The 17,669-nt window shown below is 34.8% G+C and overlaps 1 protein-coding gene across 1 annotated transcript; it reads right to left on the bottom strand.

The window, feature by feature from the left end:
- Positions 1–1,856: 1,856 nt before the first annotated feature.
- On the bottom strand, positions 1,857–14,920 carry LOC117996832 (protein obstructor-E-like). The gene is made up of 5 exons (XM_034984969.2): positions 14,610–14,920; positions 6,978–7,178; positions 4,324–4,527; positions 2,569–2,782; positions 1,857–1,975 (listed from the first exon to the last, which is right to left on the bottom strand). Exons 1-5 carry the CDS (start codon positions 14,650–14,652, stop codon positions 1,918–1,920), a joined length of 720 nt encoding a protein of 239 aa, XP_034840860.1. The 5' UTR covers positions 14,653–14,920; the 3' UTR covers positions 1,857–1,917.
- Between the last annotated feature and the right edge of the window lie 2,749 nt (positions 14,921–17,669).

A 17,669-nucleotide genomic window follows, 5' to 3' on the forward strand; every position in this document is an offset into this window, starting at 1 on the left:
GCCATGCCTCTTTATTTGAATGACGAGTGCATTGTATTGTACGTCGTTGTACTTCACTCAAGTGCCAATAACAACTGTAAAAGCTTCAAATGAACTGGATTAACGATTCGCAAATGCATAAGTAACGAATATGAACAAGACAAACATTAATTTTAATATTATTATTTTTAAAGACAAACGCGAGCGCGTTGATGTCTTTATTAAGACGCGAATGAATCAAGCATGCATTCAAAACATGCAAAGACATCATTATAATAATAATGATTATTATTATTATAAGTATCAATGAAACCTCAATTTAGTTCTGTTTTGTTTCGAAAGCAAGACTGTTAAGGCATTCAGATAAATTGCAGCAACCTTGTCTTTGCTTTTTTTTTGCAAAATATTCAAGGATATTAATTTCAAGTTGCGTGCAACCTTGTAAACCGAAGCTTGCATGTTACAGTAATGAGGCTATTAAGCTTTATATGCGGATAAAACTTTCGATCATTAGTTTCGCCCCTTAACTACTATCTGACGAGGCTAATGAATGGAAGCATAAATATGATTTACACAGTGCAATGTGGCATTGCAATGCAACATTGCGTATTCTTAGAAATGTTTTTATAACGACTTAACTTTAACTTAACGGAATTATATTTTTCCCTATCCTTCACTAGGATATATTACTCATACATAATTATTTTAGCCATAGAAATGGAATGGAACCCTGTTAATATTATTATGTAACATTGAATAGATACATTTGTTTAAATTGGTAAAACTTAGTTTGTGAGTTTGGTTTAGTATGTCCTCTATATACCAAACCAAACTAAGTTTAATCCCCGAAACTAATTATATGATTCTGAAAATTCTCTCACGGATAGCTACATTATCCCTGAGTGCTATAGGCTATAAATTATCTCGAAAACTGCACAGCTTCTGTTGGTCACGAGGGTGAAGTTGCTGGCAAAAACTAGCAATATGTAGAGGCACAATTAGTTTACTGCTATACAGGGTGTACAGCTCAAGCTGCTGGTTAAAGAAACTTGAGGTTTTACATGTAAGTTTTTTTAACGTAGACTATTACCAAGAAAAGATTTTCTCATATTCAACCGGGCAAAGACGGGACAGATAAGCTAGTTTTTATAAGAGCTCAAAGTATAGTATCAAGTTTTTAAATTGAATTTTTGTGGTTACACCTTAGGATAACCACAAAAATTCAATTTAAAAACTTAACAACTATTATGTAATTCAGTAATGTATACTTATTTATAGAAATCAACATTCTTGGAATTCAAGCGCCTAATTGATCAAGTACTAATTTCACAAGACTTAAATAATTTAGATCCGCATATTTTACTGTAACTTCATATCTTAAAGTGCCTTTTTAACGTGCAAAAAACTTTCAAAGTATGACTTTACATTTTTTCTTTCTGAAGATACGTTATCTGGAAGCTAACAAAATGCAGTGATGCAGTGATATTATTTGATGAGGTTATTCAACTTATGATTTGCTTTTAGCTTTTCAAAATCGTGACAAACAGTTATTGATTCAGGTTTGGTTACCTATAGGTATAGCTGTTAGGTGGTGGGTATCATGATGTACTAAACTAAAGATCGTATTTTATACTGACTGATTTATATTATAAATAATATATTGGTAAAAACTAAGAGTTCCATAAAATGGAAAAGCCTTTTCTCAAGTCTTTTGCAACCTACAACAACGGATGTGATACAGAATTCAAATTCTACTAAGCAGATTATAAGAGATTTATAAAAAGATTTGGACTTATGGCTAAAAATATGGCTGTTTGGTATTTTTATTTCTTATTTTATATTTTTTTTAAGGATAGGTAAAATAAAGTAGACTCATATATATCTTAACGTATATTAACTTATCAAGTCTTAGGTGTAACTAATTTATCTATTTCTAGCTTAAGATCTCGTCTTGGGTCCCGGTGCGGCGTCTTCGGAGTCCTTGTACCAGTCCTCGCTGAAATAATAAATTTCATTAGTATGATAATTTTTTACTGCATAAGAAGTTTATTTATTACTCTAAAAGTGATGGTTCAGTACTCATTTCATAGAGCATTAGGATAAGAATGCAAAATGGTTTGGAAACCCACCGCATTATTATCCCAAGAAAACTCCAACCACTATATTATGATTAATGGAAAAGAGTGACAATTCCCTGCAATGAAGAATAGAATGCAAAGTGAGAGGACAAAATTTGCGCTATTAGATATGAGAGAGTCAGGCAGGAGAATGCTTCGAAACGATAGAGTCCTGAAGAATCTTCCGGTACATCCTCACGAGTATTTTTGATGAATATTATATTCTTGCTTTTTTCGATTTACAGTTTGAGCTTGATTTAATGGTAAAATGTGGGGTTTAAACTTTAAATCATAAACAGTTCCACACGAAATATACAAAACATGCTCAAAAATAATAAAATTATACTTTACTAATACTACCCTTCGTTTGGTCTGTGACATTAAACCGAACTTGCTTTATTTTATGTATTTTATTTTTAATCCCATATTCATTTTAAGAGAAGGCAATGATTCAAGGAAGCTGGAAACTCACCATCCACGCACGTTCTCAGGTGCGTCACACCTTTCGGTTTCCTCATTGTAGACCTCTCCGACTTGGCAGCCAAGGTCACGGGGCTCAACACCGTTCAAGCACACGTAGAAACGTTGGCAGTCGTTAGGGTGGGGGAACTTGGGGTGGGCGACGGCTTGACCCTGGCGGTCAACCTTCTGGTCCTTGGGGCACTCGAAACCATCCTTAGTCTTTTCTGTAAACAAAGATTTCTTTTTAGCGAGAAATAAATAATTTCATGACAGGCCCAATCGACCTGAAATATGGAATATTCAGTTTAAATAGAAAGGGTGACTGTAATGAAGAGATTTTTGAAAAAAAATTATATTGTATACTTCATTGTAAAATTTTGCACAAATTGTTTCTTATTCTAAAAGAAAATATTCGTCATTTTCTAATTATTATGTCCAATACTAATAAAATCCAATCCAATGTTCAGTAAAAATATAGATTTATTGCAAAGCTTAAAAGAGATTATTTTTAACCGACTTCCAAAAAGGAGGTGGTTCTCAACTTGGCCCGTTTCTTTTTCGACTTTTTTATAATGTATGTTCTAATAGCTGTTGATCTTACAATCGTAAGATCAACAGCTGTTAGAAGGTATCTTTCAATTGTAATAACCTCCAAATGTAAATAGAGCTATTCGTACATTGCCTAAAGATCCACAGTAAAAAGCATTTGCAAAGGTTACGAAAGCCATAAATAGTGAATCATTTAGATGTATTGGAACTGTGAATGCAACAGAGAGAAGGGCATATTGATCACAACTATAAGCAACGTGGCGGGCATACGCATTGAAAGTATGTGTCAAACTATAAGGTAAAGTATAAAGCTTATTTCACACTACGTGATATAAATTATATTGAACCTACTCCGGTCAATATTGACGTTATTGGCGTCTCGTTACTACCTAACATTTTTTTAGACAACTAAAGGATATATAGGTAGCTACGGAACCTAGCTTAGGTGATGTAAATACTACACTAGGTATATTCAAAAAATATATTATTTAAATATTAATTCTACGCACAGACAAAAATAAGAATATAATATAATTCAAGAGTTTTTATTTTTTGAAATAAAATATGTTCTATAACAAACTCGTAATCTGATTTTACCTACATTTTATTAACAATCTTTAGCCAATAACTAAAATCCTAGTATCCTTTATAATTCTATAGATAAGGATAAATAAATCTCAGCAAGTGATCGGCTAAGTGAGAGGCTGAACGTAAATGCTCACAGAATTTATTGGATCGTGTCATATCAAATTGTTTTAGTTCTAAACTTTTGCTATGAGATTAGTCATTGCTTTGCTATAATAGTTTTAACTAAGTATAAAACTTATTGCAAACTACGGGATATAAATTATATTAAAATCCGCTCAATATTGGCGTTTTTCCCTAAATTTTTATTGTAATTTGTGTGAAATATTGGGAACCCCAATATTGACCACCGGACTATAAAATAATTTATATCCCGTAGTTAAAATAAGTTTATGTTATTTGTGTAATATTCTCACTTGTACCTAGTCGAAAATTGGAAAATTAAATCTTATTAAGTTACAAAAATTAACTCTTTGGTAGCGTTCCCACTAAAATTTTATATGGGACAGACCAACATCCTTCCTAAAATGCTTGTAAACTATTGACGGTTCCGCTGATGCTGCAAATGATCACTTAACATTAGGTGAGCCAACTTCTCAATTGCTCCGTATTTCTATAAAAGTGCACTTACTTTCTTGGGCGTTACATCCTTGTCTGCCAGCAGAGTCAGGCCAGACGCAGGTTCCGGAGTATTCGTCGAAGTGGAGCCCAGCGGTGCACTTGACTTCGACCACTTCTCCTTCGATACAGTTGAAGAATATGTTGCAGACAGTAGGGTCTGGGTGAGCGAAGAAGCCGTTGCGGCGGGGACAGCTTTCGTTAGGCTTTGCCTGTTCTGTGGATAATATAAAATATGGATAAATTAGAATACATCGATGAAAGGTATACTAAATATTATTAGTTCCGTTTTTAAGATATTTATCAAAAAAACTATGTAAAAATAATAGTAGTATCGTAAGTATTGAAATGGAAGGAAAAAAGAGGAGAGGACGACCAAAGAAAAGATGGATGGATTGCGTGAAAGAGGATATGCGTGTAAAATACGTTGGATGGATAATACGTTGATGGATGACAGAAGTGGAAGAAGAAGACATGTGGTGCCGACCCCACGTAGCTTAGGATAAAGTAAGGAAGAAAAAGACCATAAGTGTTGAAATAAAAAATAAAAGTGTAAAAAATATGAAGAGACTGCCAAATTCTTTTGGTGTACAGCAAGATTGTTACGAAAAACACCAAGGCAAACGAAAGAAACAACTTTTAAACATGTGTCCATAAAAAAACGTATCAGTTGCATCATCTTTAAGTTGATATATAACTTTCCGAATAGAAAAGGGGATATAAAGTTAAAATCCTTGAAAGAACAGGCTGCGATGTATGACGTCGTATTTCTAGGTATCCATACAGAGATAATGAGCAGGAAGTTAAAGTGTATTTTCTAGACGACAAGAATTAATGTGCGCCGATCGCTATTTTTATATTGTTCCGTTCTCTACCGATTTGCCTTGGTTCAGTGAGTTATTTGACCGGTATCGAATTCCTTTCACGTCCCATTAAAATGCCGGCAGATATACAATATCTGCAGCTTTATCACGACGAATGTCTGACACTAGTATATGAAAGATAGCGTAAGGTACTCACACCACGAGGTATCTTAAGCAAATTCCTCGCAAATAATCTAAATATATAAAAGGAAAAGGTGACTGACTGACTGACTGACTGATCTATCAACGCACGGCTCAAACTACTGGACGGATCAGGCTGAAATTTGGCATGCAGATATAGCTATTATGACGTAGGCATCCGCTAAGAAAGGATTTTTGAAATTTCAATCCCTAAGGGGGTGAAATAGGAATTTGAAATTTGTGTAGTCCACGCGGATGAAGTCGCGAGCATAAGCTAGTGAACCATAAAACTTCAACAAAATCCTCCTACTCGTCTTACTAAATAGAATCATGACCGCAACCTTTATTCCATTTAAGTATGTGCAATGATTCTCAGCACGTTACTTCTGTAGACCATTAATAGAATAGAATAGAATAGAATGTTCATTCTTTATCAGTTAACCATAATAATATAGTTTCACCGATTAACATAATATTATATGTACCAAAAATATTTTTAGTAAGATATTTTGGGACAAAAATAGATGGTGTATAATACCAAAGCAATGTTATACAATATGTACTCAGTATTACGTGACAATCTCGACTAATTTGGCCTAGAAAACTACCAGGGTGCGACCTAGGTGGTCAAAGGTGGACAGGACACTTTCATTTCTGGCATGGTTGCGTTGAATGACCTTCATAATGATTTGCTCAACATATTATCAGCATTTTGATTGCATTGATATAAGTTCAGATATTATTTTTCGATTCAATAATATGTGACAAAAAAGTAACTCAAAATTTGTAAAAAAATATCGGACAGCCAAATATAAATATTAATAATTACTTAACATTATTCAATTGAATGTCATGGATGAAAGAATTTGTTTATCCGAATAGTTTAAGTACACAACACTCAAGTTTATCAACATTTTTTTATAAAATCTTTCTTGTTTCTTACACGCAAGGACGAGTGATTAAAAACCCCACTTTGCTAGGTGCAAATAGTTATAAAATACCAATAATTGGCATCGTCGAATTATTATGACGTAAGTATATAATTCAATCATGGGATGGGCTGATAAGAAAAAAACCTATAACTGGACGTTTCAGTTTCTCTTCTGTGCTATGGAATATTCAGTACAATTTTTATAATGATTTAATACTAGTAGAATAACTTATATGCTACGATAAAGAAATATACGAGATCTCATTCGAGGAATGATTCCATACTACATCTGACTCCAAATACGTTTGTTCATTAATAACATGATTCTACACATATTAACTAATGTTAATTACGATCTTTGAGGGACTGCATATTGTAATTAAGTACCTACTCTCTTAACTACGGTCAACTACAAAGTTTACATTTAAATTACAATTAATTAAAAAACTTTACATTTAAATTTCTGAAGCTCGATATGCGAACGCCACTTGAAAGATTTTTCGATGTCAAATTACTACCCTGACTTTCCTAACAAGGTGCCTATGGCTTTAAAGCTTATTTTATCACTGATAAGACGAAGATATCTTATGGTATTGGTACTTATATCGTACGTGGACGTTAAGAGAAGAAGAACACAAAGCGGTAAAGCCAGTTCACAAAAAGGGAACAAAGAATAAATTATTTGTACTCTGGATCATATTGAGCTAAATTATACTGGTGGATGGTACTTACGGAGTTCGGTCCTGTCACCGCAGTCTACATTGAAGGGTTGGTCGCATTTGTTGATTTTCCTGATGGTGGGGTCGAACACAAGGCCGTCGGGACACAGCTTGGTGGTGGCGACTCCATCAACGCATTGGTAGAATTTGTCACACTGCCGGTCGTCTTCATACTGGCCATCTTTGTTGGGGCATTTGAATTGCGATTGCGCACCTGTGAAAAAAAATTATATAACCTTTTAATATCCTCGATCATGAATTGTAAATTAATATAAATTTAATGACGCTGCAATTTGTAGTTTAGGTTGATTAGATTTTCCACACCTACTTTTTCTTCTGTACCTTCCTTTTAAGATACAGTGTTTGGTTCAAAATAAAATTTATATAGCAATCTACAACTTATATAGTAGTCACACTACGTTATGTTACTATTTGTTATTGTATAATTATATATATGTAGGTATGTACTAAAATACTTAATTGATATTCTTTTACCCCTTCTAATACAGTAGAATACCAATTCAAATCACTTTTACTCCAAGTAAGCCTACTTTACAATCTTTTTCAAACTTCAAGCCTGTCTCATGAAATTAATGACTTTTTCATAAAGAATTTTTTTGTTGCTCTACTTATCTAATATCAGTTATTTATGGTTGTCTGATCGAGTTATTGTATTCTTTCCCGTATAAATTGGCAAAAAAAAAACAAGTTGGTTTCACTCGTAACTATTTTTTTTTTACCATTACAATGCCCTATGCGTTAACAATCAGCAACGATAACGAATCGAAGATAAAGTGAAAGCCGAATCAATCAAGCCAAGAATTAGACCGTCCGTGTTCCAATGCTCTAAAGACCGAACGGGTCACTATATTTTTTCTTGCATAACAACGCACTATTATATAATCGCCAACGTCAACAAACAATATTAGTTTGCTTGCTCTTACACGTAGGTACTTTGGCAACACTTAATTGATCGGCAACACGTAAAGGCAACTGCACACTTGTATAAAGTGTTGTAACAAAATTACACGTTTTCGGTGCTATCACGCAAATAAATCGAATGCCTAATATACTAGGTAGGTTTCGTAAATAATTTCGGCAGAGTAAACACGTTCATAGTTCATACTTCACAAACATCGAATAAAAAATATTTAAAAAGAAATTCTTGTGAAACTAACTGTACCTACCTACTGAAAAAACCAAATGATCGCTGCCACCATTGAAATCTAGGATACTGCCACCAAAACTTTGTTAGTAGGTAACTAAAATGTTCAATGTAGGGGAACATAAAGACACTTGGTTGCTGGCAATAAAGCCTTAATCACTGATTTCACGACTCAATACAAAAAAATTAACTATTGTTTTGAACAGTATTTCAAACAATATATTTAGTCTCCTCATGACACATTACTGAATTTAAAAAAGGAAATTTAGAAAGGAAATTTTAACTGGAATCCTCTCTTATTGGTTTACGACTACTACAGCCCTACTACATTACTGTAGAACTATACGGGACCATCTTAAGCTTTTAGTTTCTTCAGTCAATCAGTTTCTCCTTAAATAATATAAGTAGGTAGGTATTATAGTATAAGAATTTATGGTCACGGAAATGTAAATCGCTATTCTCCTTGATGACATGTGAGAATGCGACATTTATCAGTGCTAATTTATGCATTTCAAATCGCGAGAGGTCAAGGCTATGTTGGCGAGAACTCGATTCTTTGAATTGGATTTTATTTTCATCCAAATTATGCAAAGAACTAAGAATAATTCATGACATTTTGTATTATATTTGTCTTAGACATAATATCTCCACTAGGTCAATCAAAATTTAACATACCTAAATCTTAGTTTAAAATATAATACCTTTAAAATTCGATTTAAATTGATTCTCTGACATTGAGACAACGACTTAAAAAATAAATAATTAATGTTATGTAAATTTTGTATTCTGTATATAAGTCAAAAGTTAATCTTGAATTAGAATTACCTAATAACCTTTTAAATTTATAAATAAATTTTCATTTCATTTCAAATGGAGTAAGTAGTTTGGTAGCATGATAAATCAGATCAGTAAAAATATATTATCCTGGTTTTATTTAGCTATTTATTACTAAATAGATTTTAGAGTTTTATTTTAACTTGGTTTTAAAAAATGGTCTAAAGAAAGTTGTCAAGAAAAATTGCATCCTTTAAAAGTTTCTGAGAAGTACATACTCGTATGTTGGTTTTTCTCAAAAGAATCTTTGGCAAACTTTCAACTTATATTTTCATATTTAGTAGCAACCACCCGCAGCTTCGCTTGGCGACAATATAATTAATCTTTATTCTCTATCCCGTGGTAATAAGCCGACTTCTGAAAGGTTTATTGGTAAAGGACACTTGTTCAAGCCAACCAACCAGCTTCTACTGTATCGACCAGAATTGATGGTCGATATCTCTACCACGGTGCATACCTATTGCTACTTATGAGCAGCTGCTGCTACATTATAGCCCGTATCAGTTTATCAGCGTGCCCACGTGGGATAAATACCTATGCCGGGTTTGAAATACGCCCGCGCGGTATCGCAACCTAGTGGTGACGCAACCTGTCGAGAAGTGAAAGCGACTCGGTTGCGACATGCGGTGCATCGCTCGGATGCATCACAGGTCGCCTTGTGACCCGAAAAACTCGATGAACTATCAACTTTATCTCAGCTTCTATGAGTGTGAAATTATTAATTGGTACTGGTTGCTGAAGGTTGAATAATTTCGGTGGCTTTTAAGTTTTTTTTATCAAATTCTAAGAAACTTGTCACTTCTATCATCATAGCTTCGTCATGATCAACCCATCGCCAGAGCACGGGTATCCTCTCAAAGTGAGAAGGGTTTGGCCATAGTCTACCACGCTGGCCATGTGCGGATTGGTAGACTTCACACACCTTTGAGAACATTATAGAGAATTCGCAGGCATGCAGGTTTCCTCACGATGTTTTCTTTCACCGTTAAAGCAAGTGATATTTTATTACTTAAAACGCACAAAACTCCGAAAAGTTAGAGGTGCGTGCCCGGGATCGAACCCCCAATCTCCGATTGGAAGGCGGACGTCCTAACCACTATAGGCTATCACAGCTTTTTTCTTCTCGCTTCTATAATATGTGAGTAATTATAGCACGCGACTGGTCAAGATGGCAACAGGGGTAAGGGAGGCCCCGCACACACGCACAGCCCCTGCGCTAATCCTGTGCGGGATAGCGCGGGTGTGTGGGGCATCGAGGCGTCCCCGTGCCTCATACTCCGATTGCCATCTCGACCTGTCGCGTACTATAGGTATTTTCGTCTTAATATATAATGTGGGAAGTGGGAAGGCATGTATGAGACACGCATACCTCAAAGCATTGATAAACTCGTAGATATTACGTTAATCTATTTATTTCAATTCGAAAGCATTCTATAAGTTTTATTTGAATATATAACTTTTCTACTTCTTTTTCATACTTGAGTATGAGCCATGAGGAAACTGTTTCATTAAAAAAGTGTAGTAGTAGGTATAAATTAATAAAGTATCCACCTAAGTACGTTCTAAGATATTTCCAAGTAAATATTTAAATTTTATTAAACCAACAGGTCGTCCAAGTCACGTTTTCCTCAGTTAGTGACCAGCATACAAAATCAAATGTCAAGTTAGAACGATTTACATAAACAAGTTTAATTTAATTATTATATAGAATTTTATGAATTTTAAATAAATTTAGAAAATGCTTGGCCTCTAGCGACAGTTACAAAACCGTAATTAATTTATTAACATTATAAACAATTAACGCTTTATTTGCTTTATAAATGCATTGTAAAATAAATAAGTGCTATTTATTCAAATTCAAGGGCATTCTAAATGCCAAACCTACTTTAAAGGTAGTAAAATTATCAGAGCATAACATTAGAAAGATTTTTTCTAAATTGTTTTTTAATGTATCATCCTAAGCCCTGAGTGTACCTAACTTAAAATTAACGTTAACAGCTGCTGTGAGTCATTTAATATGGACGGGAAAGGGACAAAATATTTTTTCGTCCTTTTAGGGCTCCGTACCCAAAGGGTAAAACGGGACCCTATTACTAAGACTCCACTGTGCATCCGTCTGTCTGTCCGTCTGTCTGCCCGTCTGTCACCAGGCTGTATCTCATGAACCATGAGAGTTGAACTTTTCACAGATGATGTACTTCTGTTGCCGCTATAACAACAAATACTAAGAAACAGAATAAAATTAATATTTAAAGGGGCCCCCCCAGCAACAAACGTGATTTTTTTTGCTCGTTTTTATTGATAATGGTACGGAACCCTTCGTGCGCGAGTCCGACTCGCACTTGGCCGGTTTTTTTTAATTTATTCAGATACAAGTTAGCTCTTAAATGTGATCTCACATGGTGGTAAGCTGTGGGTATGCAATTGATTGGGATTGCGATGACAGTCTAGTGGTTAAGGCTGAGATCTATAAAGCGCGATTTGACTTTGCTCAGACTTAAAATTGAGTTAAAACAAGATAGATTTATTTGAGAGCTCTGTCTTTGCTTAGACTTAAGTCTAAGCAAAGTCAGAGTGCGCTCTATAGATCTCACAATATGACTGTCGGTCTCCTATCCGGGAGGTCGTTTTTGGGCACGCACTTTTAACTTTCGGAGTTATGTGCGTTTCATCAAGTAAATATCACTTGCTTTAACGGTGAATGAAAACGTCCTTAGGAAACCTGCATGCCTCAGAGTTCTGTTTTCAAAGGTGTGTGAAGTCTGCCAGTCCACACTGCCACCAGCATGGCAGACTAAAATCTAAACCCTTCTCATTTTAAGAGGAGACCTGTACTCAGCAGTGGGTTGGCAATGGGCTGATCATGATGATGATGAATGATGATGCAGTTTAAGATGTTCGTCCCAACGCAGAGTTAACGTTAACTTTAAAAGTTACACTAGCCAGTATTTTGGATCTCTTTGAAACTATGTAAGGGCTACATACAGTTCCCAGACTTATGTAAATCGGCCTAGTTACAAAAGCCGTTGTACACTTTGCGTAAATTTAATATAGCTATGTCAACACGATAATAACGTAACGCCGTGCGTAACGCGTAGATTTTTTTTTGTTAAACTTAATTTTTATTGGAAAACAATGTCAATTTCGTTTTGAAAATGTCATATTTATTTTAAAAAAACGTATTATTCAAATACTTAATCTTTGAACTAAAATCAACTAAAATACACTTTAAAATATCTCGTACCTAGATGCATTTATGACCAAATACTGAAAAGAATTTTCAAGGTTGAAAAAAACTGGTTGTTTGTTATCTTGAAAAATTATTATTATAATTCAGATTTTAAACCCTAATCAGTAATCACATAATATTATGAGGATGAAAGTTTGGATGTATTGGAACTTCTTCACGCTACAATGAGTGAATCAATTTGGCTGAAATTTGGGAAAAAGATAGCTTATAACTCTTAACTGTAGGTAGATACCTATACCTACCTACCTGATAAAAACATACAAAGCTTAAACAAAACTAACGCTAACAATACTTTTTGCGATTGTTTGCTTGTAAATAGATACGAAGAATTTTTTTAGTGTTGTTTTATCTAAAAGTGAGGAAATATGCACTTACCTACTTAAAAACAAGTAGGTACACCAAATAGATGACACTCAATATATTATTTTATTTATCGCGGACCTCGAAGGTAGTCAACGAAAAGGACCTCAAGAATCGTCCAGGACAAAAAATCCTTTAAAATCATTTACTAAAGTTAGGTTAAAAGAGAAAGAGAGCTTCATGATTCTTGAAAGGGATTGGTTGGTCCATGGGTATAAGAAAGATGCCTAAACAAGGTCCATTAGAAAAACTGATAAAAGATAATTTAACTTGCAAGAGGAGAGATGCCGAGCTGTCCTAGAGCTTTTATATCGCAAAGAGCTTTAAGCCCAGCAATGAATTTATCAAAAACTAGCCCGCAACTTCATCCGCGTGTACTACGCAAATTTCAAACCCCTATTTTACCCCTTTAGGAGTTTAATTTTCAAAAATCTTTTCTTAGTGGGATGTCTACGTCATAATAGTTATCGTCATGCCAAATTTCAGCCTGATCGGTACAGTAGCTTGAGTTGTGCGTTGATGTATCAATCGTTCAGTCAGTCAGCATCTCCTTTTATACAATCTTTAGATAAAGATTTTATATGTTCTGGTAAACTGATCAGTGTCAAGGACATTTGCTAGTTTTTCGTTAAGACAACGTTATAGTTAATTGGCCTTGAAATCTTTGAACATTGACGATGTTGACTTGTTACTATACAGTCTATAAGAGCTTTTAGAGCTTTCGCATTTTTACGTCTGCATACAAAGTGACTTTCAAATACTTTAGCCGAATACTGAATAAAGAGATATAATACAAATAAAATCACTTGGAATTATATCTACATCACCATCAGTGGCAAAGATGTGTTCTGAATGTTAAATGATTAACGATTCTAAAATTAAAATAATGTATTTAAAGTTAATAGGTAAGTACATCTGTTCGAATATATTTATAAATGTTAATATAGTGAACCTAATTTCTGTTTTCAAGGTTAGTACACTTTAATACATAGATGTAGAGAGATAAGGTATCGCAAATACTTATAACGTCTTTGAATGACTTGCGATTCCTAATTAGTAAATTGTGTCTGTCTGTGTGTTAGTTTTTCGCGGTCCATCCGTTCAAATGATTTTCATGAATGATTTTACTGTAAGGTACAGCGATAACTTGCATCCCAGGAGACGGATATACCGATGGGCTACTTTTTATCCCGGAAAATCAAAAAGTTCCCACGGGATTTTCAATAGCCTAAATTCACGCGGACTAAGTAACAGGTGTCATTTTTATTAGTTTTATTTATTAGGAATAAATTAGTTCACTATATTATGTACAAAAACAGCAAGTCATTTTAATGGTCAGTATGTAAGTATCATCATCATCATCATCATCACTGACCCATCACCGTCTCACTACTGAGCACTAATTTACCCAACTTTATTACAACAACTTACTAGGTCTTCAACCTTTATTAAGTATTATTGATTATAACGTATTCAACAAGGGAAACCCTTCTGAGATTAATTGATAATAAAAGAGACTATGGCTTAAATTTTTGAAAAATGTTGTATTTTAGATGTTTTATTTGAAGTAAATCACCTAGGTATCACAATTCACATCATATCTTTATGAAACCGAACTGCATTGCAAGGTATTCTCCTGATATTTTCCTTTCCATACATTCCTAACAACTGTCAAAATTGGTTCTACATTATTACTAGATGTGAAAAGTATTGTAAAAAATGACAACCTCAATGTTAAAACAGATTATGAAATTTTCAGCCGCAAAACGCAAACCTGGTAATTAGTTGCTACAATTTCTTGCGCATAAATTCGTATGTAGCACACTGATTAGTATTGACTAGTACTACAATTACTATACTTACTACAAGTACCCAATTTCTATGATCAATTAAGAAAGCGTTAAGTGTTAACTACATAAAAAGATTTAAAGCACTTTTAGTTAAAGTTAGTCAGCTACTTATTAGTAATATTATAATTTAAAAAATAGCGTGAAATATTTTATTTATATTAATTTTATTTTTCAATTGAGACTTACTCGTAAGAGCAGCTACGGCAGCCAATACGATGAACACTTTCATGATGACCTTTTTGATTATATGATTAAAAAATATTTAAAAATACAATGACTAGATTATGGTCCGACCCCTCTGGCGACCCTGGTGCGACTGACGAATGCAAGCGTCGCTCGCGCTTTTTCTTCACCTGACCTGCGTATGCGCCTAAAACCGGTACGAAGACTTAGGCGTGATTTAACAAATTATTATATTAATGAAACAATACTAATTTCCGCAATTTCTTATTAATCCCATCTGTTGATGAGTTCGTTAGCTAAATATGATATTCCTAGAGAAGTACTAACTGCTTAGTTCTCTAATACGATACTGCGCCGCCCGACCGCTTACTCCTGACATACTGATTATTTATGAGCGCTCTATTTCCGTATGCAGGACGTAATTTATAACGTTACAGTAAACAATCCTCTATGACCCTTGAGACTACTTCGACGTATCTATAAATGTGGTTAACTGTACATCCTAAAACTCAGTCTATGATACGTCGTGCATAATAATAGCACTGTAGGTACCTACTTGTTTGGAATTTTTTTTTTCAATGCACGTGGACACCAACACGGCACCGTTCACTTTGACAGGTTTCTTAAATTTAGGTCCATGAAATTCAACATTCGAACCGTCTGGTGCCAAGCATGCATTTTATTATTTCGTTTTATATGGACGAATTACACCATTGTATAAAATGTAAGTAGGTACTTACTATACGTAGTTGAGTAGAGTTAGTAATATGAAATTGGGCGTTCGATTTACGAATACGACTTAGAAGGTTGTTATAACTTATTTAGGTAATTAACTACCTACATATCTCAACCTAACTGTGCAACTTTTGTCTGCAAAAGACTATTAATCATGCATCACAGTATACCATTAGGTATAAATTATAATATGCAAGTAAGAATGATACGTACGTGCATTGTGACAGACAGCACCAAAGAAGTCTCACATGAGACGCAAAGTTCAACTGGCGCTCATATAATCATTGCGAAATTAACCTTTCCTATATTCGCGTACGGAACAGAAGATGTTGCCTGTTGAGATTCGCATAGCATCATCAAAGTGTTGATTACATTGCACTTGCACGCATAATGGTGACAAAGACAAATACGTTCCACTAAGCTAGTACTTACCTGTAAAGTTAAGCTCACGCCTCACATAATATAAACTAGCTTATGCTGGCGACCTCATCCGCGTGGACTACACTTTCAAACCCCTTTTTCACCCCCTTAGGGGTTTAATATAAAAAAATCCTTTCTTAGCGGTTGCCTACGTCATAACAGCTATCTGCATGCCAAATTTCAGCCCGATCGGTGCATTAGTTTGAGCTGTGCGCTGATAGATCAGTCAGTAAGTCAGTCACCTTTTCCTTTTATACATTTATAGATAAATACCTTCTAACCTGTGTAATAAGCTATTATAGCCTAGTAGTTAAGACGCCCGCACGCTAATCGGAGGTCGGGATTCGATCCGGGGCACGCATCTCTAACTTTTCAGTGTTATGTAATCACTTGCTTAGCATTTACTGCTAGTAAGTAGCACACGAGTAGATATCGCTACCTGTAGGTTTTTTCTACAGACACACCGACAGACAGACAACAAAGTGATCCTATAAGGGTTTCGTTTTTCCTTTTGAGGTATTTTTAGGAACCCTAAATATTGTAAAATGGCCGTCATGAAAATTAAAAAAAAATTGAAAAGTGTTATTTTTTAGACGTACCTACGCTTCTTAGAAGTACGAAACTCTCCGTATGCGAGTCCGACTAGCACTGATCGATTTTTTTTATAATTACAGAGATACCCACCTACTTTTCATTTCTCTCCTCTAAATTCTCTGCATAGTCGTAAACATTATAATACTTAGTCGACGTGGAGGACGTAGTGGCATCCGGCTACATGTGGGCCGCTCGTAGCGCATCTGGTGTCTCAAAGGTCAACAAGTAGGTATCTAATCAGTCACAATCAGGCACAGTCGCCCGTTCCACTATCTCTAATGAAGTTACGATGAAATCCATTCTTTATTATTTAAACTAGCTGATGCGCGCGATTATTTTGAACTCTTTGATTTTCGAGGATAAAAAGTAGCCAGGTGTTTAACTATACCACCCATGCAAAAAATCACGGCGATCCCTTCCTCCGTTGCGACGTGATTGAAAGACAAACCAACAAATCAATAAATGAACAAACAAACACACTTCCGCATTTGTAATAGAATAGAATATTTTTTTATTCTTGTTAACTTTTTATAAGTAAGTACTTATGAATAGTCAGGTAGTTTTAATTTACCAATAATTTAATATGGGTAGGTATTGATTGTCAATGCGAATGTGTGTTTGTCTGTCTGCTAGCTTTTCACGGCCTATCTGTTTTACAGTTTTTGACGAAAATTGGTGCAGAGAAAACTTGCATCCTTGGGAATGACTTATGCTACATTTTGTCCCGGCAAATCAAAGTGGGATTCAATTTCAATCCTACAATTTTAGGTAGTTTTTATTTGAAAAAAATATCGCGATATTATAACCAATTATTATTGGTCTATGATATTTGAATACATGTCTGTTTGCCGATTTGCGCACTGGCGGCATTTTCGTGGTACTTACTGAACTTTTATTAGGTAGGTTTTTTAAGTATTTAGTTTAGGTACCTACTAATATTTTTGAATATTTTATTCAACAGGAAATTATAACTAGGTGCATTGCATATTTATACATCGAATTTAACTACTGTCGCCTAAGCAAATGATTTTCTTGATAGAAGTGATATTTTTCTTATATTTACAAAGTACTCGGTGATTTTCGAATAAGCATTCATGGAGACGGTCAGGGGTGCGGACAGATCCTCTTATCGGAGCAGAAACATTTCGAGTACTTCATAGCATCATAGCTGACATAGAAAAGCTTGAGTTTGTTTTTTATAAGATGCCATAACTTAGGCAAAGGTAGCTAGAGTAGCCTGAGACCAAAGAGGCGTCTCTAGCCCCTGTGGCGCCCGTGTGCAACCAGTACCCTGGCGCCCTCTAGTCTAGTAGG

Source organism: Maniola hyperantus, chromosome 4 (assembly GCF_902806685.2).
Source record: "Maniola hyperantus chromosome 4, iAphHyp1.2, whole genome shotgun sequence".
In the NCBI taxonomy this organism is placed as follows: Eukaryota; Metazoa; Arthropoda; class Insecta; order Lepidoptera; family Nymphalidae; genus Maniola; species Maniola hyperantus.